This window comes from Lepisma saccharinum, chromosome 1 (assembly GCF_977018435.1).
Source record: "Lepisma saccharinum chromosome 1, izLepSacc3.1, whole genome shotgun sequence".
Taxonomy (NCBI): domain Eukaryota; kingdom Metazoa; phylum Arthropoda; class Insecta; order Zygentoma; family Lepismatidae; genus Lepisma; species Lepisma saccharinum.
In genome coordinates, this window is record NC_139229.1 from 841,481 (window position 1) to 869,139 (window position 27,659).

General features: G+C 38.8%; 1 protein-coding gene across 1 annotated transcript in view; it reads right to left on the reverse strand.

Annotated features, from left to right (window-relative positions):
* Positions 1-7,499: 7,499 nt before the first annotated feature.
* LOC145977679 (uncharacterized) overlaps positions 7,500-27,659 on the reverse strand; it is a 40,643-nt gene continuing 20,483 nt past the window's right edge. The window contains exons 2-3 of the mRNA XM_083113165.1: positions 15,097-15,193; positions 7,500-9,871 (exon numbers count right to left, since the gene is read on the reverse strand). Of these exons, the coding sequence (XP_082969291.1) occupies positions 7,593-9,871; positions 15,097-15,193 (2,376 nt within the window). The 3' untranslated portion in view covers positions 7,500-7,592. The remainder of the gene's footprint in view (positions 9,872-15,096; positions 15,194-27,659) is intronic.

The following is a 27,659-nucleotide window of genomic DNA, read 5'->3' on the forward strand; positions in this document are numbered from 1 at the left end:
TTATATTGCAGAAATTGGCGTGTAAACCAGTGTGTTCTAAACGTATTATCTTAAAATTTGCAAAGAAAACATTATGACGAAAATAATGGTAATTCCAGAAAAGGCATTCCTATAACATTAAGTTCTTGCCAGTCAGAACCAACCTATGTATTCGCAATGAACAAGGCTGTTCACGTGTTCAGCCATTGACTGTTACAAGTTTTGCTTTGTCACCCAAATGGGAAAACCCTCTACCGAGTGGCTGAATTATAGTAAATACTGCTATGGCATAATTAAATCATCTCCAAGAAATGGAGCACAGATTTGTGCACTGGAAGTTACAAGATACTTGTTTTACACAGTAACAAGTGAGTTCGCTGTCACTTCCGAGGCTCATGCTAAATTGACGGGATGAGCAGAAGCCCTGCCTGCACGAATTTCTAACTTACGACGTCCGAGGACCTCGTGGCTGTGGAAAGGACGTTTTCAAATCCGTGACTATAGAAGGTGAATTTCAGCGGTGTTTTTAGGTGTTTTTCTCGAACCAAAAGAAATATCGCCGAGATATTTTGCACATCTCATGTTTGTGTCATTATCTGTAAAATGAATGGATTTAAAACGTTTTTCATGTCAAAGTGGAAATGTCCATTAAAGAAAGAACATCACCCACCACCACCGCCGCTGTTTAAAACCAGGGTTGGCAAGGTAATTTACTAGTTATGTTTTTTACATAAATTACGCGTAATTTACTAGTATAATTTACTTCGCTTAGAAAACCAGTTTTTTACGCAGACGTAAAAAAACTAATTTTCTTTCGTAAACTAGTAATATAGAAACTACTTCAATTATATTATATTTTAAACTTTAATTTTCTTACATATTTCAGCATAAAATCATTATTTTTCTGAAGATTGTGTACACAGCCATCTCAGGCCCTCACCCTTAATAACAGATTTTTTTAAAAAAATAACAGAACTGTTCTTTCCCATATTTTTAAAGATTGAAAAAGCTTCTTGATATATACGTCTTGCACTAGTACTTGTATTTGTAACATAACAGTTGGGCTGAAAAGTTCGTAGGCTAACATAGTAAAAAATATTTTTTTGACAAAATTCGATTTTATTATTCAATATACTTGCCTTTGAGGGCGATACAACGATTATAGCGGTCATACAATTTTTCGATGCCATTTTTATAGTACGATTTCTCTTTAGCCTCAAAATAGGCCTCAGTTTCGGCGATTACCTCTTCATCAGTGCTAAATTTCTTTCCAGCGAGCGTTCTTTTAAGGTCTGCAAACAGGAAAAAGTCACTGGGGGCCAGATCTGGAGAATATGGTGGATGGGGAAGCAATTCGTAGTCTAGAGTCGTTTTCACGTTCAGAAGACACAACGGCGCTTATGGAGAAACCGCACAGTGTTGCCAATACAGCGCTAGCTCATGTCGCCGGGAAATGATGACCTTCCTTCACAATGAAGGTATTACATATTTTGTATATATAATGATAATTATTATATGTAATTATTAATATTAATATTATACTGTGAACGTTACAGTTACCCTTTTTACTATGATCCATTGCGATCACTACACACGCGAGTGTAATGCACGAATATGACACTTCAGAAATCACTTAAAAAAATAAAAATCACTGAGAGCTCACACAACTGAAAACACTTTTTCGGGAGAGGGAAAAAGTCTAATCAGACCAAAGCAGATCTCTCACTCAAGTAAGGGGAACCTGGCACATGGGTTAGATTAAGTTCCAACCCAAACAAACAAATGAGTTATGGCCCACGTGAACTGATAAGACGTGAATGACTCAAGCAAGGCATGTCATATTTCTATCTTGAAGCCCCATATTTTGTCACGTGTTGGAAAGCCTTTCAAGGGTTAATATGGTGTCTATGAATTTATGTGTACGTTGGAAACTGAAAGGTGATCTTCATTTCAGTATTAATGTCGACAGTAATGTAAACGAAAAACAACGTGTATTTGCGACAGCACAGCAGCATTGGAAATAATTGTCAATTATTAAATTTAAGTAATTTCAATTCTATTATAACAAACAGCATGAAGTTCATATTTTTACTGAATGGAAATAAAATATCTCGAAAACTTGGTGGTGATTAGCCGGAATGCTGCGGTGAGTCATCTCAAGATGGCCAGACAACGTCTCCTTACTTCGCGCGCGGTTCGGGTTAAAAAGAAACTCCAAATGCATGGAAGTAATATTTCTGGGAACCTTTGAGTGGTTATAAAAAATAATTTCATTATTTTCTCCACAACTTCGTCGCTGGAAGTTTTTTCTTGGAATTACAGAACAAAAAATGGCCAGCGACGACATTTTCTACTGCACGAATATAAAAAATCTCCACATACTTTATTTGAATATTTTTTAATGCAAATATGCTTTAAAGTATTGATAAATTCTGAGTACCACCGTCACCTATGACAATTAAAAAACAGTGTCAATTTTTTTCATAATGAAAGCTTCAATTTTACGGCATGTTTCAATGTTAGGAATTAAAACAATGTAAAAATTGTGTTTCCACAGAAAATTTGCGTTTTTAATTTATCTAAAATTATGTAAGCAAGTTACCAGTTTTTTGTGTTCACCATCGTATTCTCTACAAAATTTCCTGCAAAACTGCAGGTACCGATTTTACTTAAGCTAAATTTGTAAATCCAGAAATTTGACAACAGCGCGCTCGTATTTCCCATAAGAAAAGCATTGCCCATAAGAGCCCATTGTGTCTTCTGAACGTGAAAACGACTCTAGTTCATATAATTTTGCCATCGTTTTCATTGATTTGTGACACGGTGCATTGTCTTGATGAAACAGCACTTTTTTCTTCTTCAAATGGGGCCGTTTTTTCGTGATTTCATCCTTTAAGCGCTCCAACAACGCTATGTAATAATCGCTGTTGATGGTCTGGCCCTTTTTGAGGTAATCGATGAATATAATACCATGCGCATCCCAGAATACTGATGCCATAACCTTGCCAGCCGACTGTTGCGTCTTTCCACGCTTTGGATTCGGTTCATCACGTGCAGACCACTCGGCTGACTGTCGATTGGACTCTGGAGTGTAGTTATGGAGCCATGTTTCATCCATTGTAATATATCGACGGAAAAATTCGTGTTTATTATGGTTGAATATCGCTAAACATTGCTCCGAATCATCAAAACATTGTTGCTTTTGATCGATTGTGAGCACACGCGGCACCCATTTTGCACACAGCTTTCGCATGTTCAAATATTCATGCACAATATGTCCAACACGTTCCTTTGATATTTTTAAAGTCTCAGCTATCTCGATCAACTTCACTTTACGATCATTTAAAATTATTTTGTGGACTTTTTTGATGTTTTCGTCGGTAACAGCCTCTTTGGGGCGTCCACTGCGTGCATCGTCTTCGATGCTCATTTCGCCTCGTTTAAATTTAGCAAACCACTTCTCAACGGTTGATTTTCCTGGTGCAGAGTCCGAATAATGTTTATCAAGCCAAGCCTTGGCTTCAACAGTATTTTTTTTCGCCGAAAAGCAATGCTTTATTAACACACGAAATTCTTTTTTATCCATTTTTTCACAATAACAAAAGCTGCTTCACTCACAATGCTATATCTCACGAACTAATTATCCGGGAGCTGTGAAATTCATACACGTATCTTTTGAAGGTTAGTACTAAGTAAAAATCACATGGATTTAATTCTAGTAACGCCATCTATGAGTCAGCCTATGAACTTTTCAGCCCAACTGTTAATAATTAAAGACAATTTATTTGGATTGGATTTCAAAGTTTTAGTAACCGCTTCAAATTCCTTTTCCATACACTTGCATAGGCTAATTATGACGTGAATGTGAACATGGAAGTTTGTAAAATTCCAGTATAAGAGGCAAGAGCACATTCAAATTAGGAAGGAAAGGTGTTTAAAGTTTTTTTGTTTTTTTCGCCTCTGCCAACTGCCATACATAACAATATTCACAGTAAAAAATGTTTTCTTTTAATTTTTATGTTTGATTCTAGTTTTTTACATGCTTTGCCAGGGTGACTACTCACTGGGAATGCCTTGAATTCTGGGAATTATGCGTGAATTCTGCTTGACTTTTTCTCCGTAGATGTGAAAAATTGCTACATTTCTTAACCTATTAATCCAAATCCCATTAAATTTATTTATACATATTTATTAAGGAATGCCCTGAGGCAAGTTATTCACAGTTTATCTTTTATTTTCATCGAGGAATGAAAAGAAAAGAAAGCTGTGTGGAAAATGAAAGAGAATTCTCTCAATCCATTTCCTTTGTTAGTGTCCTTTGCAGAACAATCCATCTGACATACGGAAGGTTATTATGCAAGATATCGTGAAGTTGATTTCTTGGAAGTTGGTTAAGTAAATTTAAAATTGTTATACAATTAAAAAATTTTTCGTAGGTTACTAACTATATCTCGTAACATTTGTGACTTGTGTTTGTAGATGTATTTATAGTCTGAGTATGCGAAATGGCAAATGTAAACTCTACCTTAAATTAAATACGTATATACAGTGTGGTATTTAAGAAATTTACAAGGGGGGGGGGATTCTACGGACTGTCTAGAGACAGCATAAGATAATGCTTATATATTGTTGTGTGACCCCGATATATATATATATACAAGGTGTAGAAGTTTGCTTCCGCCGTTTTCCGACAGGTGGCAACAACAGGAAGTAGCGGTCGAAAGAAGCAGATCGCAGACGTCACGCAGTTATCTTGGACCTCTGTCAAGATAACCCCATTCAAACATTAGTCGAGTGGTGTGTGCATCATGAAGTTGTTCGCGATTGAAAATGTCAGTGTACGAGCCAAATTCTCGCCATTTGCGGGAGGTTCTACTTTTTTGTTTCAGTATGAAGAAAACTGCGGCTGAGGCTCATCGAATGCTCTCCAAAACGCAAAAAATCATGGGGATATCCCGGCCATGCTTCCACGTCGACGGCCAAACCGAATATTCATGGCTCCAAGATCATGCTCTGCATTTGGTGGGACCAGCTCGGCGTCGTGTACTATGACCTGTTAAAACCAAGTGAAACAATCACAGGTTCTCGTTATCGAACGCAATTAATGCGTTTGAACCGAGCATTGAAGGACAAACGGCCGCAATACAGCGAGAGGCACGACAAAATGATTTTGCAGCATAACAACGCACGACCCCACGTTGCCAAAGTGGTGAAAACGTACTTGGAAACATTAAGATGGGACGTCCTACCCCACCCGCCTTATTCTCCAGACATCGCTCCCTCTGATTATCACCTGTTTAGATCAATGGCTCATGAACTGGCTGACCAACATTTCCGATCTTATGAAGTCAAAAAGTGGATCGATTCTTGGATCGCCTCCAAAGATGAACAATTTTTTAGACGCGGCATTCGTACGCTGCCCGAAAGATGGGAGAAAGTAGTGGCCAGCGATGGACAATACTTTGAATAATGCCTGGGTAAGCAATGTTTTTCATTACAGCGTCATATTTTTGGGGAAAAACGGCGAAAGCAAAGTTGTACACCTTGTATATATATTACACATGTAGGTATTATGTAGTATATGTATATTATGATTGGTTGATTTGGTGTTCTAAGTCCACCTTTATGCACAGTAAGGCTAATCGAGACTTTGCCTACAGTTTTTAAAGTAAGATTTTCACACCCACCGTCAGAAATCTAGTCAGGGACCTAACTTTTGGGGATCTGAATCAAACTTGGGCATAACTTTTGGGGGAGGCAGAATCAAGCAAGTTTTCTACCACATAAAAATAACGCCAAGATAACTTTGCTAAATTACCGTTACATTTGCAAAATCATAAAAATTACTCGTTAACTTGCATCTTAGGACCCAGGAGCTTAACACAAGTTATATTAGCTTAACTCTGAAAATTTGTATATGTAACTTAATCACTAGATACATCAAGCCAACCATGGCCACGTAATTTTAGATTTGTTAAATCTTTCATGGGCAACAAACAAGAAACTCAACACTTTACTAGTGCCTCCTTCTTGTGTAGATACACTTGCAGATTTCTAAAACCGATCCTTTGATCATCTCAGCCTTCACTGCCACCAGCTTTATGAGATTTCATTTTGAAGCAGATTCCTGATACTAGCAGAGTCTGAAACTTGTAATGCTTACTTTTTCCACTAATATTCTAGCTTCACAAAGAAATCTAATTCATTATTAAAAAAAAGAAAGCACACTGTTCTTTAAAAAATGACTTCGTAAAGGGCTATCGTCCTTACGTCAAAAATTCCATGTAGGCTATCTTCGTGTACTATTGTTCCACTCATACAAATAGAGAAGTTCTGAGGTAACAAGTTTGAGTCACGTGACAACTAAATTTTAACTTTCACATGCATTTTCCTGCCAAATTTCATGGACAAAGAAAAGGGAAGAGGGGAGGTGGTCTTCAACCCTGGCCATTTCTTTGACAGTTCCAGGAATAGAGCAGTGCTTGAGGCCACATCTGTGTTCGCCAAATGGAGCTTCCAGTTGTCTGACAGAAAATGTTGCAATTCAATGGCGAAGTAGGTTTGGTTTGATTGGTTTGAGTTGCTGTTTTAAGTCCATTTATTCACAGTAAGGCTAATCGGGACTGGACCTACAGTTTAAAGTGGGATCCGAATCACTTGTGCCTCCAGCGGGACCCCTTGATTACAAGGCAATGACGCTACCACTGAATGGCAAAGTAGGAAAAAGTAATTAAATTGCCAATAATTTCTTGTTTCCCCCCCCAAACACCATTCCCCCCAGGGATAAAATTTATCAAGCAGAGAGGGGGACAAGTATCCAGAGGGGAGGAATCCCCCTACAAATACCACACTGAATATATATATACAGATCAATTGAATTGAATTAGAATATTTGGATACATTGGAATCACTCAGACCCTTTGTATTGTGTGTGTATGTGTGTTTGTGGTGAGAGGCGTACGGTTGAAGTAGAGAAAATATCATCTCTGTTTACGTTTTATACGTGTTTTTACGCATGGGGTGTAAGGGGTGCTCCTTCCACGTAGTGCACCCAATAGTCAACCTCACTTCCACATAGTACACCCTGGACTGCAGACTAACGAGGCTCTGGCGACTGGCCCCATGGCCAGTATAATTTTGTTTGTGTTTTCCTGTGTTTTGTTCTTATTTGTGCTGAGTGCTCCTTTACAGCCTCAGCTTTTAACGAAAGTCAGAAGATTTTATGATTTTAGTTATGCAACGTTCGAGTTGTTATGTGTAACGATAAGGGGGTGGACCCCGCATAATGTGACGAGTGCAAAATAGCCTTAGTGCTGACGCACCAAAATTTTAAATTCAAATTCAAATACGTGTTTTACGCGAAATTTACGTTATCATTATTAATGAGGAGAGTTTGGACAAGATGACAAGATTAAAAAGTAAGCTTTGTATGTGCAATTATTAAGTCAAATTTCATGTTTCTGTCAAACTAATGAAAATTACGTTTACAAAACTGGAAAACATTTATTAGTGCACACATATATACATTTTGAGTACAAATCACTTTAAGATAAACATACACACATTTCAAAATAGTTTTTACATTCACACTTTTACATCCATGCTTATTAGTATCATGCACCCTGCCAACCTCCAGGACGAAGTCCTCTGGCGCTGTACCTCCTTGCACGGTTGGAACCCCTGTAGTATGAGGCCACCTTTTGGAAGCCTCCCCTGCTCCTGCTGTTCTGATTAAATGCTGGTCTACCGTAAGATGTTGAAATTCCTCTTCCCGAGTAACCCCTGGATCTGCGAGAATGAGGTGCCCCATATGATGTGGAAACTCTTCCAAAACCGCCAGAACCTCGAGAAGGAGCGCCATAAGAACTGGAAATTCCTCCTCCAAAACTGCCACCAAATGATCCAGAATTCGGTGCTCCGTATGAGGTAGACACTCCACCAGATCCCTTTCCAAAACCGCCAGAGCCACCAATAGTTGGAGCACCATACGATGAAGACACGCCATCAGATCCTTGTCCAAAACCGCCAGTACTTCCAACACTTGGAGCACCATATGAAGATGACACGTCAACAGATCCTTGCCCAAAACCGCCAGAACTTCCAATGCTGGGGGTGCCATATGACGAAGATACTCCAAATGAACCGGCTGATCCAAAGCTACCGGAACCTCCTACACTGGGTGCGCCATATGAAGATGACACCCCACTAGATCCTTGCCCAAACCCTCCAGAACTACCAACGTTTGGAGCACCATATGAAGAAGACACCCCACCAGATCCTTTTCCAAAACCTCCAATGCTTGGAGCGCCATACGAAGAAGATACCCCAGAAGAGCCAAAGCCACCTGAACCTCCTACGCTAGGGGCACCATATGAAGATGACAACCCACCAGAAATTCCTTTTCCAAAACTACCAGATCCTCTAAAACCTGGAGCACCGTATGAAGTAGAAATGCCACCTGAGCCGCCAAAACCGCCGGATCCTCCTAAACTTGGAGCACCATATGAGGCTGATATCCCTCCAGACCCTTCATGTCCAAAACTGCTAGACCCTCCAACAGTGGGAGCGCCGTACGAAGAAGATACTCCTCCAAAACCACCTGAGCCTCCTTGTCCAAAGCTTCCCGAACCTCCAACACTAGGAGCTCCGTATGAACTTGACACCCCTCCAAATGAACTTGAACTTCCAGTACTAGGGGCTCCGTATGAACTGGACACCCCTCCAAATGAACTAGACCCACCTTGTCCAAAGCTTCCAGAACCTCCAACACTAGGAGCTCCGTATGAACTGGACACCCCTCCAAATGAACTTGAACCCCCTTGCCCAAAACTACCACCACTTCCAATGCTAGGGGCTCCATAAGAACTGGACACCCCTCCAAATGAACTTGAACTCCCTTGCCCAAAGCTGCCAGAACCTCCAGTACTAGGGGCTCCGTATGAACTGGACACCCCTCCAAATGAACTAGATCCACCTTGTCCAAAGCTTCCAGACTCTCCAACACTAGGATCTCCGTATGAACTGGACACCTCTCCAAATGAACTTGAACCCCCTTGCCCAAAACTACCACCACTTCCAATGCTAGGGGCTCCATAAGAACTGGACACCCCTCCAAATGAACTAGATCCACCTTGTCCAAAGCTTCCAGAACCTCCAACACTAGGAGCACCGTATGAACTGGACACCCCTCCAAATAAACTTGAACCCCCTTGCCCAAAACTACCACCACTTCCTACACTTGGAGCTCCATACGAACTGGACACCCCTCCAGATGAACTCGTTCCCCCTTGTCCAAAACTTCCACTGCTTCCAACACTCGGAGCTCCGTATGAACTGGACACCCCTCCAAATGAACTTGATCCCTTTTGCCTAAAACTTCCACCACTTCCAACACTTGGAGCACCATATGAGCTGGGTATGCCTTTAAATCTGCTTGTGCTTCCTTTCCCAAAGCTTCCCGAAGTTCCTTTAGATGGAGCGCCATACGATGATGACGGTCTTGTGCTAGATCCACCGTGACCAAAGCTACCGCCACTACTTGGAGCGCCATAGGAACTTGATACACTGCCAGAGCTACCGAAACTGCCAGAGATTCCTGCAGAAGGAGCTCCGTATGAAGAGGACACACTTCCACCGCCAAATCCACCAGAACCTGAATCAAATCCACCAGATCCTGAACCAAAACCGCCAGCACCCGCAGGGGCACCATATGAAGAAGATATTCCTCCTCCGCCAGTAGCAGGTATTCCGTACGTTGTGGAAGGGAACCCTCCCCCACTGGAACTTCCAAATCCTCCAGATCCTCCTACAAAGCCTCCACTGGCAGGGGCTCCATAAGAAGAAGAAATTCCAGAAGATCCTGAACTGGGTGCTCCATAAGAGGTGGAAATACCTGGAAGTAGAAGATAACATTCCTGCAGTAGTTGTTTATGAAGTCAATTCGTTATTTGTAATTGTAAAGTAATGATAACAGGTTTGTAATAAAAGCACAACCTTGTTGTTGATTGCAGTGAAGTTAATCACGACTAAACCTACAGTTTTATGTAGAACAAACTATCCTTAATATATTATCTGGGAAATATTTTGATTTTTCCATTCTATTAACATTTGGCCCTTAATATGAAACTCTGTGTTTAAATGATTCGATATTTCTACGACCGGATCTATGTCAGGGAAAAAAATCATTCATTCCTTTATTTTGAACCTAACAGCTTTTATGCCGTGTTTTGTTCATTACAATACACATATAAAATGTATATAATTGTTTTACATTAAAATTATCAGTCTTTCCCCCCTATTTTACAGATATTAGATTTTTTAAAAAAGCACTTTGTGTTGAGTGTCAGTTTCCAGAAAGTCCCGCACTACATTGGCTAACTGGCTGAATTCCACCCTGGTCTGAATTATCCTAAATTCGCCGGTTCATGCACGGTGTCTGGATAAGTAACAAACGCACAAAGACGTTATATACAGATATTTAAATACTATAATACAAATACACGAAGGACCACACGATAAACACGAAGGACTAAACAATATACACGAAGAACTGTCAATTCGGCTGTAGAATATGCATCTAGAGCGCACTTGTAACCGCTCATGTGTTACGGTTTCTCTCACGAAGACTTGCTTACTACGACTGTTGGAAACGCCCATGCAAAGAGCCTGGCTCAGCTCTTGGGACGTTCCCGAATTCACTTGTGGGTGTAAGTTCCGGTTCTCAAAGTTTGCGGAAGGTTCTGCAGTTTTTTAGTCCCACACACATCACACAAGTCTAACTTACACGTAATATAAAATATTCACACTTGATTTATACATAAAAAAGAAAATAAGATAAAAACACTAATTATGTACATTGTTTACTGAACACTTTGCCTTTTACAATGGACATTTCCACTCAATTTTTTTTACAACAATTTTAAAAACTACACCCTGGAAAAATGACCCCTGCAAGTTCTCGCGTTTCTCTGCGTCCAGTTTAAGGGAGAAACGAGACTTCCAAAGTTGCGAGGCTAGCGTTGCGCTGAAAACACGCCGCCGCCATGTTAATACGTCACGCCTTAGAGAGAGCTCGTTTGTCGTCTGCTTCGAGCGTCCAGTTCCGGATGGGTAGCCCACGGTGAGCGAACACGTGCAGCAGTTTTACAAATCTGTACCGATTTAAATAATGGAAGAAGGAGCGATAGGAGAAAGGAAAGCTATGCTTTGTAATGATCATTCTTCTATAAAATATCCGTGCTGCTCACGTGCAAAATAAATGAAAGGGTTCAGCTGCGTGTGTTTTCTCAGGCTATGCGAAAAATATTGCTTATAAAATTGGTTGCTGACCAGACACTCAAAAATATTTTTTAAACTTATATTTATCGAAATTTACCGTAACCTATGTAGTGCAAAATAAGAATTTTCACATTCTTCACTTTATTTATAAAGCCTATTTTACTTTCTTTTCCATAAAGCAATTTCAGTTTGTGTTCCATTTCTGTTGCGCAAATTATGATCAAATATTTTTGTGCAGATAAGAGAAAATACACTGAGAAGATTTCATTAGATGCAGAGTACATATCTATACTTAGTTTATGTATAATTATTACAAGGAAATAATATGTATAACCAAGGGCGTATTTAAGGGGGATTCATCGGGTCCAACACCCCCTCTTTTTTTTTGGTTCAATAAAATTGCCCGAGTTACCTGTTCTATCCGCTTGTTCATAAAAATGTCTTCGGACTTATTTCATTCTCTTAAATTAGAGACGAATAGGACGGGATACGGATGGGAAGGAAATTTCGTAATTCCACACACCAGATGGGACTGCAGACCACTGTCTGCAATTTCCTGATAGTTTCGTAATTTCTTCGATAAGAAACTTCATTGAGACTGTCAAATCAGTATTTTTTTCCCCCTCGAGTCATCTTAAAGATATTTGGTTTTTAAAGACGCAGTGACACAAGATGAACAGAAAAGTATCAATACTAGCGTGACTACATACACACAACTTTGTCGGGTCCAGTACCTCCTGCTCCCCAACAAGCTTCCAGCCAGCTGTGCCCTAGATTTTCACTTACGAAATAAAGCAACCCTAATCATACCAAAAGTTGATCCATCCCCCCTACCCCGTGAACTATATATAGGCCCATGTGTATAACAATATCCCATACTGAAATGGTACGATATATTTTGAATTTTGTACTGCGAAAAAAGCCGCCTCATCTCGTTACCCCAAAACGCATTAATTGGTTGGTTCACAACTTTACCACTAAGGATCCTATCGAGACGAGACATGGCAGCCTTGGTCTCGTTCTCGTTGAGAGTTGTAAATGTCTGTTTCGTGTTTATTTGTAAATGTCTCATTGACAGTCTCGTCTCAATTTATAAACATCCGTCTCGGTTTGGAAGGGCAATTCTCGTTCTCGTCTCAAGTCTCGAAAAATATAGAATTAACAACGTATGCAAAGACATATCATTATAAATACAAAAGAAAAACTTTCTTAATATATATTATTTTTTTTTTACTTCTCGTTTCGACGGTACGAGCCCTCGAAAACTGAATATTATCCTGCTTTTATATGCAAACCAAACTGCAGATTCAGAATTACCAGGAATGAACTGGCGTTGTAATTATTATACCCAAAATTCATGATTTATCTGAGGAAGTCGCATGTTCCAGGTTTGACTCTCGACCTGGGCATGACTGTTTCCTTGTGAGTGACATTTCATTGAACTGGAAATTGTTACATGGGAGGATGTTTGCTCGAGACTTTGGGAACAGCTAAGGGGATGCTTCTATTGTTAATGTTAGTGTTGCTCACGAGACGAGACATTTTCCGTCTCGTCTGTTAAAAGGAGATGGGACAAGTGAATGTTTTCGAAATGAGATGGGACAGAAGAAAAAGTTCGTCTCGTATCGTGGCAGGTTGGGTGATACTTGGCCACCTGTGCTGTATCTGAAATTTTCTCAATAAATAAATAAATAAATAGATTGTGCAGTTGGTGGTAGTATGTGTGTGTGGTGGGGGTGTACTCCTGCACCCCGACTTCGAATACTCTTCTAGTCATTCATCTTCATTGGAGCGATTAGCCAAAAGTGGGAAGAAATGTGATGTTAGAGAAGATACATACTAAATGAACCATGCCAAGGGTCCCGGGTTCGAATCCTGGTCGGGCTTGGTTGTTTGTGAATGTCCATTCATCAATTTCATCATTCATCCACATCTTCGCAAATTAGCCAAGAGGCACAAAACGCGAAGTAAAATAAGCTAAATCAATCAATCAATAAATTAACCATGCGTTCTCATCGTTGCGGTTAAACAAAGTGAACGGAAAAGCGACGTAAAAGTAGGCTAAATACAAAAAATTGCAATAGATATATATTAACTGAAGAAAACTGTCATTTACTGCAGGAAATTAAAAAACACCGTACCTTTTTATACCGTATGACATCTTATATTGCATAAATTGGCGTGTAAACCAGTGTTCTAAAAGTATTATCTTAAAATTTGCGAAGAAAATATTATGACGAAAATAATTGTAATTCCAGAAAAGGCATTCCTATAACATTAAGTTCTTGCCAGTCAGAACCAACCTACGTATTCGCAATGAACAAGGCTGTTCACGTGTTCAGCCATTGACTGTTACAAGGTTTGCTTTGTCACCCTAATGGGAAAACCCTCTACCGAGTGGCTGAATTATAGTAAATACTGCTATACTGCTAGGGCATAATTCATCTCCAAGAAATGGAGCACAGATTTTTGCACTGGAAGTTGCAAGATACTTGTTTTACACAATAACAAGTGAGTTTGCCGTCGCTTCCGCGGCTCATGCTACGTTGACGGGACGAGCAGAAGCTCTGCCTGCACGCATTTCTATGTGATGACGTCAGAGGACCTCGTGTCTGTGGAGAGGACGTTTTCAAATCCGTGACGTAGGAGGTGAATTTCAGCGGTGTTTGAAGGCGTGTTTCTCGAGAACCAAAACAAATATCGCCGAGATATTTTGCACATCTCATGTTTGTGTCATTATCTGTAAAATGAATGGATTTAAAACGTTTTTCATGTCAAAGTGGAAATGTCCATTGTATGTTACACTTCCTTAAAAGTGATAACAAACTATAACCAATCCGCACATTTGGATTAACAACCAAACTTAACAAATTTGTTGAAAACTGAACCTTTAGATTATATAAAGTTTTATACAAGATATTTATCTCTCTATTATATTATGAACATTCCAGTATTATATGTTGTGCATCAGTATTATATGTTGTGCATCTGCACTTTCCCAGCCACATTCACTCAGGGAAAAAAGCATGGACATTACAAGAAACTCCTGTTGACGTCGCACACCGGTCGACAATGGAATATAGTTTTAATGTGACTATAATCGTAGACAGATATATGTAAAATATCCGTCCTGGCAGTTTCAGCCCATAATCACCGGTGTCATTTTCATATATCACTGTATTGTTAAAATAGACTAAACTGCATTTTAACATGGAGATAATGACTATGTTTACTTAAGTTTCAATTTAGCTCCGTGTTTCACATCCCGATCCATATTTGAGAGCCCACTACCACAGTCAATTTACAGATATACGTACGCTACTGGGCTTCGAGTGTATACAGTTCGTTTTGCCTGTTTGAGCGTTATTCGCTCGAGCGAAGAAGCTATCAATTCCGTGCGCTAGCTAGCGTCGTCCGGGCGAACTATTTTGGAGCTCGAACGAAATTATCTCCCTGCAGCACTCTGGGAGGCGATTCCGAAATGGATTTGATGATTGTCTCTTTGTGTAAACTGCAACTAATGTTTCTGATCTTAGAACAGATCATGTACACTCGCCTTAATTAGTACTCCGGCAGTTTGTTTCTTTATACAGCATATTTGGAGAAGATACAATTCAATCTACAGGTGTATAAAACACAACTTATTACTAACTTCCTCTATGTACGACGTACACACTACGTATGGAGCATATTTTGAAATGCAGGGTTACATTTCATTTTACGTATTGCCTACACTGCCTGAAATCTTGCATGGAAAAATTAACAACGAAAGTGAATTAGGTACTTAAGTTTTTGTCCATCCCGTATTTCAAGCAAAAAGATGTGTGGATTGTCACGTACCTCCTCCGCCATCTCTCTTTTGCCGATCTCTCTCTGCTAATTCACTTTCCTCAGCAGAGATTACCACCAAAGGAACTAGCAAAATTATTGCTAAAATCTGCAAAAAAAAACCAACAAAAAAAACATTAATTTTCTGACATAGTACATGACATGACATATATTACAAGTAAAAAAGATCATAAATTTGAAAGTATACCTTAGAAGCAAATACATATCGGTAGTTTGTTGTACAGATGACAGAGCTATATTTTCACATTATACCAATATTGTATAGAGACAGTTTTACGCAAAAAATCATTTTCGATGAGCCTCTGCCCCCCCCCAAATAAAGCAAAATTAATAGAAAAAGTCTAAGATAGAGCACTGCTATGCACCTACAACCGTTGAAAGTCTAGTTTAAAAATTGTTCGTTAGTTCATCGTGTACAAAATAATAAAACATAAATATGTAAGAGCAAGAATACATTTTTTGCGGTAAATGTTAACCAGAAACTACGATATAACCCGAAAAAACTCTTTCTCCATGTAAGTGTGTACTTATCACATGTATTGCATTTTGTATCATTTCGTCGTCTATTCTTTTCCAAACGATTTTGTTCTGCACGCTCTCTTCTGACAGAGACCGAGCCCTACAGACAGATATACTCGTATGTCGCTGTGTTATTGAATATCTTAGTAGATTTTTTTGATGGTCCCCCCACTGGGAGAAGGGAGGTACTCTGATCTCCTTGGCGCCCCTCCTATAAAAATACTCTAAAAATCTTTTTTTATGTATGCATTTTTATAGCAAAGCCTTCGTCAGTAGTACAAAATATTCATCATTTAAAGAAAGTAAAGCAATATAAGCCGACTACCGTGGCGGAGTGTTTAGCACAGCGCGATACGACGCCAGAGGTTCCGGGTTCGAATCCCGGTATAGGCATGGATGTTCATGGTGTTCCTTCGTCAATTTCATCAGTCATCCTTGTCAACCTAATTCAATCAATTAATTACAAAGCCTTATTATTGTGACGTCTAATGAAATAATTGTAAACGACGTTAACGAAATTACATAGGTTTCTTTACTTGTCAACACTATACGTATCTCTTCAGTTTGTATACGTCGGGAAAATTGTTCACACTCCAAGTGCTTTCTGTGCTAAAAGAGCTTCAAGAAACATGATTAAGAGCTTAAGTAGTAATTAATTTGCAAGGTCTGAAATATTGTTATGTCTATTGTTTTACATTTCAGGTACATTACTCGTATTCTTGATTGAATAACGTTGCGGAATTTTTAAATTGAATTAATTGGTGGCTTGTTTATACGATATCATCGTCCACATGTATGAATTTCAACATTTTAATGGCATAAGCTTTATAGCTACTTATTTGTGGGATTTGAATACGTAAAATACTCATAAACTTCATCTAAAATGTTTCCTGTTATTGTCAAAGGAAAGCAAAGTGTGCACGTTTAAATGTGACCATTAATATTATTATAGAACTTTCGAACTCTTTCACTGTTTTCATTATCTGGATATATGATTGTGTGTGTGTGTGTGTGTGTATGTGTGATGGCAGTTTCGTTTTGAGTAAATGTGAAGATGTGACGTCGATGTCCAACATCTTGCTTCAGTATATTTCAGTCACGTTTCGCAATTATAAATACACGTGCAAGTATAATAAAGTTTATGATATCATGAGAGAACGGATTTGAAGGCACTAGAACTGCACAATCAGGCAAACAAAAATGCACTAAAATTTTGGAAAATTAACACGTTAATAGGCACTATAACAAATATTACAGTTTAATATAACGTTTTCTGTGTTTGTTGAAATGTTACATGGGTCGATATGACATGTTCGTTCTTCCCACGATACGAGCAACTTACTCTCATCTAGAACTTTCAATACTCTCAATAATGATAAGCCTTAGATTCACCTTTTCATCCAAAATGTAATGCTTTCTGCAAGGACGTATGTATAGGGAGGTGGGGGTTTCGGACACCCCCTCGAAAGACATCAAATACTGAAATTAAATAATAAAAAAATCCTTTTTTAGTATTTGTTGTACTGGGTGAGTCTTTTAAAAGAGGCCCCGTGGAAAATGTGCTCCTTGCATGTAGGCAAACCTGGTACACCGAAGAGAAGAGCGGGGTAGAGAACAGTCCAGGATATCGGTGCCAAGCAGTTTAGACAACTTGACATAATCGTAAATGAATGAAACATCTCTTCTGTAAATACAGTACAGCGTGACAACAACCTACCTAGAGGAGGTTCTGCAAATGTCCTCCGTTGACCTCGAGGCACGTGTGCAGACGATACCACATGTTCTGGAGTTCTTCGAGTGTGTGAGGGTTGTTGCTATACACCTGTGTATTTAGAGCTCCCCACAAGAAGAAATCACAGGGTGATAAATCTGGAGAACGAGATGGCCAAGGTTGGTTCGTGCCACGGCTGATGACGCAATCAGGCGGGAACACTGACTCAATGCGCGTGATCGTTGCACATGCTGTATGCGCCGTGGCTCCATCCTGCTGAAAGTAAGCATTCCTTCACTCATTCTCAGTCAGTTGTTCAACAAACAAACACGTTGAATATGTTACTGATGTAACGAGCCGAGTTCACAGTCTCATGGAAGAACACGGGGATGATGCGGCGTGACAACACGGCACACCAGACACGTTTGGATTGCCACCTGACCAGTGTCGCGTGTTCTGCGAGTTTATGTAGCCTGACAAATGGAACCATGCTTGATCGGAAATGAACAAGTAACCATCCTGCAGCACCTTCGGAGCAATATTGGACAGAAACCACTCACAAAACTGCACGCGAGCTGCCTTGTCCACATCCCGCACGTGATGCATCACGGTAACTTTGAATGCGTGCCAGTTCAAGTCCTGCTTCAGGATCCGCATAGCGGTTGACTGGGTCACCTCAAACTGTTGTGCCAAACGCCGAGATGATTTTCGTGGACTGCGTATCATTAGCTGCGCTGCGTCGCCCACCTTTGCCTCAGTGCGGACAGTCTTTGGACGTACTTTTGGCCTATTCAGCACGGATCCGGTTTCCCACCATTTTGCAATCAGTTTTTGCATTACTGATTTGGTTGGGGCCTTCGGTGGAACTCCATTCACCGCGAACTCCGTTGTAAACAAATCTGCACACCGTTTCCAAGAACCGAGGCGTGCATACGTCTCGACAACAAAGATACGCTGCTGCACCGTTAACACCATGCTGACCCACGAAACCACATTCGCAGTTTTCCTCGCCGCTCAACTACACTCAACTGACCCGCACGCTGCCTGCCTCAAGGTCATCATTGGACACTTTCTTTTCAATCCGCCTCTATGTCATGTTGTCGAAACTACTTGGCACCGATATCCTGGACTGTTCTCTACCCCACTCTTCTGTTCGGTGTACCAGGGTTGCCTACCTGCAAGGAGCACATTTTCCACGGGGCCTCTTTTAAAAGACTCACCCAGTATATTCGAAGGTTATTGATTTCCGCCGAACTTATTAGAAGGCAAGGATTATGTTGGGAATATACGGTTGTGAAGGCCAGTGTCCAAGAAGATTTATGTACACTGTTATAATAATATATATAAACTATTAATCAGGAACTTTACTTTTTGTCTACTGGATCTAACATTATTTTTTGTTACTCAATAAATATTCAATTCTTTATCTATTTGACATTAATTTCCTAGCCTGGGCAGTTGTTTCTATACATTATTTTGCTATATGAACTACACCTAAGCTAGATAATGCATACGTGCTCTAATATATGTATTCTTACACCGTGTTATTACCTATTCAAGTAATGATAACAATCCATTATTAATTAATTTACATATTTAATTAATTCCATTAATTTAATGTGAAGATTTTAATCTAATATATTATATTATTATTATTATTTCTTAGACTTGGTTCGGACCCCGCACCCCCGAAATATATTTCTAGATACGTGCCTGACTTTCGCAGCAATAACGACCGACTATGTATTTTTGTTGTTTTACCTAGCTTTTGTTCCACTTTGGGTAATCGCGACGATGAGGATGAGAAACGATATGATACAACTGATGAAGGGACATTCCCAAACAACACCCATGGCCAAGGTCCGTCGACGTTGTTTGCTGCTCTTGCATTCGTGTATGTCCACTGGCGCAGGAACGTTTTTCATTTGGGGGGTACAAAATTCAGCCTCCCATATTTGAATTTGAATTTGAATTTAAAATTTTGGGTGCGTCAGCACTAAGGCTATTTTGCACCCATCATATTATACGGGGGCCAACCCCCAATCGTTACACATAACAACTCTAACGTTGCAGAACTAAAATCATAAAATATTAAAATCTTCTGACTTTTGTTAAAAGCTGAGGCTGTAAAGGAGCACTCAGCACAAATAAGGACAAAACACAGGACAACACAAATAAAATTATACTGGCCATGGTGCCAGTCGCCATAGCCTCGTTAGTCTGCAGTCCAGGGTGTACTACGTGGAAGTGAGGTTGACTATTGGGTTCACTACGTGGGAGGAGCACCCCTTACACCCCTCAGCCTCCCATATATATATAAACACAAATACTACTGCATTTACATTTCGGGGGTCCAACCAAGTGTTGCAATAATAATAATAATAATAAATATAATTATAATAATTATATTTAATTAAATTAAAATATTAATTAAATATGTAAGTTAATTATTATTGTATTGTTTTTACATGAATAGGTAGAAGATAGTAAACCAATAGATATAAAAGCATATATTCATTATCTAGCTTACGTGTAGTTAAGATCGCCAAGATTTGCATAAAAACAACTGCACTGGCAAGGAATTTAATGTCAAATAGAAAAATAATTGAATATTTATTTATTTAATAACAAACAAGGAGTTAGATCCAATTAACTAAAAGTAAAGTTTCTGATTAATATTTTATGGATATTATCATTAGTTGTGTGCATAAATCTTCTGGAACCCTTCAAAGCCGTATGAGCCAAATTCCTTGCCTTCCAATACGTTCAGCGGAAATAACCATCGATTATATAACAAATGCTAAACAATTATATTTTGATTATTTACTTTTATTTCTTGGTAAGTCTTTCGGGGGAGTGTCCGGACACCCTCCTAAATACGTCCTTGATAGTTAGGTATAATGTGAAGGCATGGGAAATATTCTATTTTAGAACAGTACACACGAATGTCCTGTTATTTAATGTAAAATTTGCATAACTATGTTTTCTTTGTTTTTCTTAGAATTTTTTTAAACAGATTTTAAAACCAGATAAGTAGTAGTATTGACTGTACAACCAGGACGAGAAAGTACGAGCTCCCCTCCAGCAGATTTGCTACACTTAAAACTTGCTCAACATGCCCATATGAGCTTTTTGCTCAAGTGTGAAGCTCTTATAATTCAAGATTTTTGTAAAAAATGCCCTCGGGAATTTTTCAGAAAGTACGAGCTCTTCAGATTGATTTGCACATACTTACAAAAGTTGCATCAGCCAGATTTTTGTTCATAAATTTGTCAATTTTTGGCCATACCAGAAATTAAGCTTATAGTATGTTTTTCTGTCAAAATCCCAGGAATTTTGAATTGATATCTATTGGGTTCTGAGACCGAGTGGAGTGTGGTGCATGGTTTTTATTGCCTTGTAATCAAAAGGTTCGGGTTTGAGTCCTCATAAAATCTGATGGCAAAATGTTAATATTGTTGTTTTGTAAACAAGGGGCATTCTATATGTGAGATTTTGAGAATAAATACTGCTAGTTGATAGCTCCCAGATCTTAAATTTGGTAAAAAAATGTTATACAACAGAGCAAAATTATTCTCTATTAAGAATCACCAGAGTTTTGTTATCTGGGTACAACAATACGGGCAAAACTGCCTGATCAATACAATAGAATGGAGGTCAAGTAAACATTGCATGTTCTTTCCAATCTTTTAATCAGTCCCATGTTTCGGCCAACAATAAATTATTGCATGCCTGGGAGTTGTATGCCAACAGATAAAATCTTTATTGTGTTCTTTCAGAGAGTTATTCATCATCAAAGAGACATTAGTAAATGCCTGAGTGATTATATCTGTTGATATTACCTACACTGTGCTTTTTTCCGAGGGAAATTACATGTCATTTGTCATGGAACTCAAAGAGAAATTCTTATCTATACTGTGCCCCCCTTTCAGGGACCATTTATCATATTGAGGAAATTCCTTCTCGGATATTGTCATGCAAAGGTCTCGTCTTGTTGCACACAAGTCTGTAACTTACAGAATTACAATATTTTTGTATTTCAACTTTTGGCAAATGTATTGTATTTTGGGTAGGTATCTGCTACGAGCAGAGGTGGTATAAAATGGGTAGGTAACTGACGGTAAAGTATTGTTTTATATCCAAAGGGCTTCTGTGTTTGAATCGTGCTTCTAGAACTGCTCTGTGACCCGCTCATTTCTTACATCATAAACATATGATTTTTCACCTATGAGAATGACGCTACATATGGTGTCATCTGGTAAAGCCTCGTGGAATTCACAGATAATTTTAATGTTTGTCCTGTCATTAACCACAACCTGTTTTCTTTTTGAGGTGTTAATTACAAACATGGGTCTCTGTGTTTTGAATTCATCTGGTGTGTAATACATATCAGTATTGCCAGTAGTGACTCTTTTGAATGCCGAAAAAGCTTCATATAATTTGAGAAAATCATCCTTGGACATGTCTAAATTATAATTTTCTCTAGGAAAAACCTCATTTCTGCCATTTTTAAGATATATGTTCTTGATGTTGCAGTTATCAAATCTACTTGAATTTTTTTCCTGATTATTGTGTCTCCCAGTCTGAAACAGTACCACCACAAAATCAGGCATGTCAAATTGAATACTAGAGAATGAATTTGTAGCATCAAATTCATAATATGTGCCAGTGGCAACCTTCTGTACACATTGATATGTGTAAAATTGCAGAGGAATCTGTGGATTTTTTATTATATCTGCTTTGTATTTAAGAGCGTAACTGGCTTCATATTCAACAACAGGGATTCTTAGCTCCATAGTCTGAATAAGGCACTTGCCTGCATCAGGTAAGGTATTAGGCAGAGCTTCCCCTGTAGGGTTTAATGTGCTGTACCTCATCAAAGCATTGTTATCATTGGCAGCTCTTCTAAATGTAATTCTTAACCCGCCCTTCCACATAATGTCTTTGTAATCTGAGAAGAATCCTGGCAATAGGCGCATGGGGAACAGCACAGTGTGGCTCTTGGTTAATATCTTATCACCAGCTTCAAATCCACCGATTCTGTAGTAAGAAGCCTCGGTTTTGGATAATTTTAGTGTGGCCAAAGCTGTGGAGGTAATGCCGGGATAATCCACTCTGTTTATAACAACGCCATGTTTTCTGATCTCAATTTCAGAGAACAGATGCGGCACAAAATTGTCCACCAATCTTATGTTTGAATTTGCCGGATAATCTGTTCCATCGAGCTTTACAACATCAAATTTGATGTATAGATCTGCTCTGTGGGGGTGTATAAATCCATCCCCTACATCAAGATCAACCTCGATTTCCGTGTTGGGTTGATTTAAATTTGCAAATGTCCTCCTGTTTGGAGGGAATGATTGTAGCTCATAACTCTCAATATTTTCCATTGTATGTATTTTTATTTAAATGTTAATCTCTATGATTGCAGTTGTTGTGGCTCCAGCAAAATCAACTAATTCTTCTTTTTCATTAGTGACCATCAATTCAATATAATCTATTCTGTTATGGCACACAGGAAAATATAATGTTGGGGATGGATTGTAGATGATTGGCTCCATGAATTCAGAATTAGGTTTGAATGTTGCAATGATGCCGGTTTGTTTGTGAGTGCCTATGCCATTTGATTTGGTGATCATACCCTCAGCCACATTACAGTGAATATTCAGAGTCTCTATGGCTAAGAATTTAGGTATATTAATAGCAGTGTGTTTGATGGCTGCTTCAAGTTTTGTGTTGTTCTCAAAGCCTAACAGCTCTCCTATAGTACCCAGATCCACTGTTTCTGTAGCAGATACAATCTCTACTCTGTGAGTGACAGAATTTTGAGTTAACACTACACCTCTGGGTAATTGAGCATTTAGAGTGGACAGATTATATTGCCCTGGAGTGATGACAATTTTTTGATCCCCTACTGCAATTTTGTTGTTGTGGTGTGTAATATTAGGGATCAAGTACATGCCGTAAAATGCTCTGAGAGCTATTGTTTTGGGATACACTATGTCATCATGCAATTTGAGTTTCAATATTGAATTTTGGCTGGTGAGATGGAATACCCCCATGATGTTTCAGATACCACAAGGCTTTTTGAAAATTTTCAATTGATGGTTTATTTATTTGAGACATATATCTGAGAACAGATAAACACAAATGTCCGCAATTAACATCTTTGAAGTTTTGAACACGGGCATTATTGTAATAAAGATTAGGTGATTTTAGATATTTTATTAAATTTTCAGGTGGAATACCTCCAAATGAATCAAACACAAATGCCTCATCTTTTAAATATTTAAGATAACAGATCCAGTGAGTGCCCTGATTTTTGTACTCATCCAAATTAACAATGCCACACTCTTTGTTGAGTGGTTGTTCCGGTAAAGAATCAGACATGTACACACCCCTAAAATGTTTGATGCCCAGTGGCTTGATTAAAGCTTCAATATCTTGGTTTGTAAGCGGCTCTTGTTTTTTTTAAACTTATTCATGGCTCTCTTAACACCTTTGCCTTTTTTCTCCATTGCCAGGTTATGGCGCTTCTGCTCATCTAATTCTGCCCTATTTTTCTTGGCATCTATTACTGTTTTTGCTATGGCAGCTGATCCCCCAGCCAAGCTCCCAACAGCCCCGAGAGCAGCTAAGATGGCAGGGATGGTAAATATGAAACCCCCTGTATGCAATTTTTTTCTTGATTGCTGTAATTTTTTTAATTGGGGGGTACTAAGCAACAATTTCATACCATGGCCCTTTGCAATACAAGAGCTTTTTTTCTTCCGCTGCTTTTTGGTTAAAAGACTGTCAATAGTTTTAAGAGATTTGAGACCTGCATAAGGTATTTGATACATAACACCCTTGGCCTTCATTGTAGGTTTATTATATACATGTTCACAGCCCCCACCCCAGTTTTTGTTTGGTGCTCATAGCTATGGTGGTCCCCAATGCTGCTATTCTCTCACTTAAAGAAGCATCTTTGCTTACAAATCTACCAAATGCAGCCTCTTCTAATTTCTTGTCTGCAACATGTCTCTTGTCAAGATCAGAATGTGTGTTGTATGCAATGTCATGGTCTCTACAAGCAGCATCTAAAGGATTTACACCAGTATCGCCTCTGTTTAATCTATGATCCAATTTTGTACCGGGACCACAATACTGATAGCCTGGAATGTGTAGTTCAAATGGCAGCTTGTTTATGATGTCATTAACCAACCCCCGACCCTCAGAAATATTCCAAAATTTAGGTGGTAGAGTATTAATAATTTTTATGAGATATCCAATCCCCTTAGTATCATTCACTATAAAATTAGACAATTTTGTGCTTATCATGTCCATAATTCCAACCTTTTCATTGTAAAAATTGTGGTTCCCAGCATTTTCCTCCCCAGCTATCACCAATAACCTATCCACAAGTTTCCTGACATCATCAACCCAGACAAATTCTTTAGGCAGGGTGTTGTATTGTTTGATTCCACTGCCAGTCTTGATCTGTGACCATATGGGCTTGATTAAATTATTGTATTTTGCTCCACTGCTCGACTTGACTCTTTTTTGTGTGGGATCATTGTTCTGGTATAGAGCATCTGATTTTATTAATATTTCTTTGTAATCCTCATAATCTTGATCTGTATAGCTGCCAGGCCTTTTCCTAGTTATCAATTCCCACAATCCAGGTGTGCCGGTGTACTTAACAAAAGCACCTTTTTCTCCGAGACGAGATTCTGAATAAACAATTATATCATCTCCCATAAATGTTACTCTGAAATTGCCAATTCTATGAATGATGCTGCCGTCAAGCTCTGTGTCGGCATATAAGCCAAACACCTCATCTTTGTTGTCTTTAGGTGTGGTTAAATATTTTTGAGCAAGAAGACCCAATTCAATAGGATCCTGACTAGCCTCAATTCTTCTAGGAGCAACAGGACTAGGTGTATGAATACTGGAAAGTGGGGTGAATGGATAATCTAATATGTTCCTTGCAGCTACAGGTACGAGCTCTGTGATCAAATCTTGATTTTGCTCTGTAACAGTTTTGATATTCTTACCTAAATTATTAATAGCATCAATTACAGGCTGTTCTGTTTGTTTGTGTTTTTCATAAATTCCCCGGTTCTCTGATTTCCATCCCTTGAATCTTTTTACAAGATAATCTCTTAACTTAAGATCATCAATGATTGGTCGTTTCATGGTTGTTTATATATGTTTCAACGTCTAGAAAATCGTTGATTTTACTTCTGTATTTGCCACTACTAGGTTTTCTTGTCATATCAATTGTGACAAACCCATAACTGTCCTGATTCCAGCACCTGCTGCAAAATTTAGAAAAATCATTGTAGCTCAAGTCCCCACCTACATATTCATCATGTATGTGTTTGAGGTTGGTATGATCTTGATGAAACACACATATAAAATTGCTGTTGTCTCGGATCAGTTGCTTGGGTATTTTAGAAAAAGTCTGTGCCAGGTAGAAGCAATCAATGTTTTTGTGCCGCCCCTGTGTAAAGAAATTTCTAACCTTGTTTTGATTATCCAGTATAATGTCATCAAATACAACAACAGAATTATCGAGACATTCATGAAGTGGCTTAACATCTGGTTCAAAAGTGGCTATATCCAATCCATCATATAGCTTCATCAGCTGCTGATATTTTAATTGTTCCAAGCTCTTAGAGAAGACATACAAGTGCCTGTTTTTGCAGTCTAACCAGTTGGGTGCCAATAAAAAATTATCAATCATTAGTGTAGTTTTACCACAAGCAGATGGCCCAACGATAAGACACCTAATATTATCAGGCAGCAAGTTGCCATTTCTCTTATTCTGCTGTTCAGGTTCTGGCAGCCTTTTTATAACATCCCAGGTGTTCATATTATCACTTTGTCTGCATCGATCCAGCTGTTTTCCGGATGACCCAGCCATTTGACAAGTAACTTGTTGCCTTTTCTGCGGATGATTTTTTCTATGAGATATGTGTCAGGCTGCTTAGTTTTGCTGAGCTCTTGTTCATAGAATCTGCCTCTGAGAATTTCTCCTCGGTGATCTTTTATTATATATGTGTTAAGGGTCCCGGGTTTAACTTGAACTACTGTAAATAATTCTGTGCTCCAGTTTCTTGTAAAGCCTCTTTTGAATAAGTGCTTATATTTGCTGATTCTTACTTGATCACCCACCCTGTATTTGGCCCTTCTTGTTGTTGGCTGGTATCTAGGATAATAAACAGTCCTGATCAAATTTTGCTCATCAGATGAAGTTACTTCAGAGGGTTTCATGTTGATTGTGGAATGGACAGAGTTGTTATATTTATGTAGAAGTTCTGGAAGAATATTAATCCATTTATAATTACCTTGAAGTGTAAATTGTTTATACATAAGATTTTTTAGGGTTCTGTTGAATCTCTCTACAATTGAGGCTTTGAGATCACTGTAACTCGAATAATGTTTTATTGCCTGGCTTTTAATAAATTGTTGAAACACTGAATTATAAAATTCTTTGCCATTATCTGTTTGCAAATAGCGCGGTGATCTTCCTGAATGATTGATGATTGTCCTGATGCCTTCTGTAACACATTTTCCAGTCTTGGATTTGAGTGGCACAGCCCAGGCAAATTTTGAAAATGTGTCTATCACAGTGAGTAGATACTTGTAGCCCTTGTTGATTTTGTCTAAGTTTTTCAACTGCCCACTTGACAACTCAATCAAGTCGCTCTGCCATAAATCATCTATGCCCTTTGTGACTACTGGGAGTCTCTAAAAATTATGTCTGGCTTGTCTGTGTAATTCATCAACAACTAGACATAATATGTAAACAAGAATATTGCAACTATGGGGTGTTCAGCAGCTGAGACTGCAGGATTTTCTAAATATAATTTATCCCCTATTTGTATTTTAAATTCCAGAGAGCCATCATCTTCAGCATAGGCTGTTTCTAATGTATTGGGGTCTGTAAAATCCTCTAACTCTACACTGGTGACCTTTGCTTTGTTCTCAGCATTTGTTATTGATAAGGTAGGGTAGTGGTGTGCCTGTGGCTGATGCCAATATTTGATCTTGATTGGTCTCAATGTGCCCCCAACAAAAAACTGGTAATAAAATTGTGCAGGGGACAGCATATATATTTTGCCACCTGGTGTAAATGGTGAATCATATTCTTTGTTGGGGATGCTGTACAATTCAAGAATTACTGTATGTTTTGGATTCTCGATTATGCCTGTTATTTCCTTTTCTGCTGTAAGCAATCTGCTTGTTACAGATTCAAGGTGCTCATTGATGGTCCTAACAACATCATCATGGCCTGGCTTAATTTTTATGTCCACAACAAGTTTCTTGTATTGTTGCA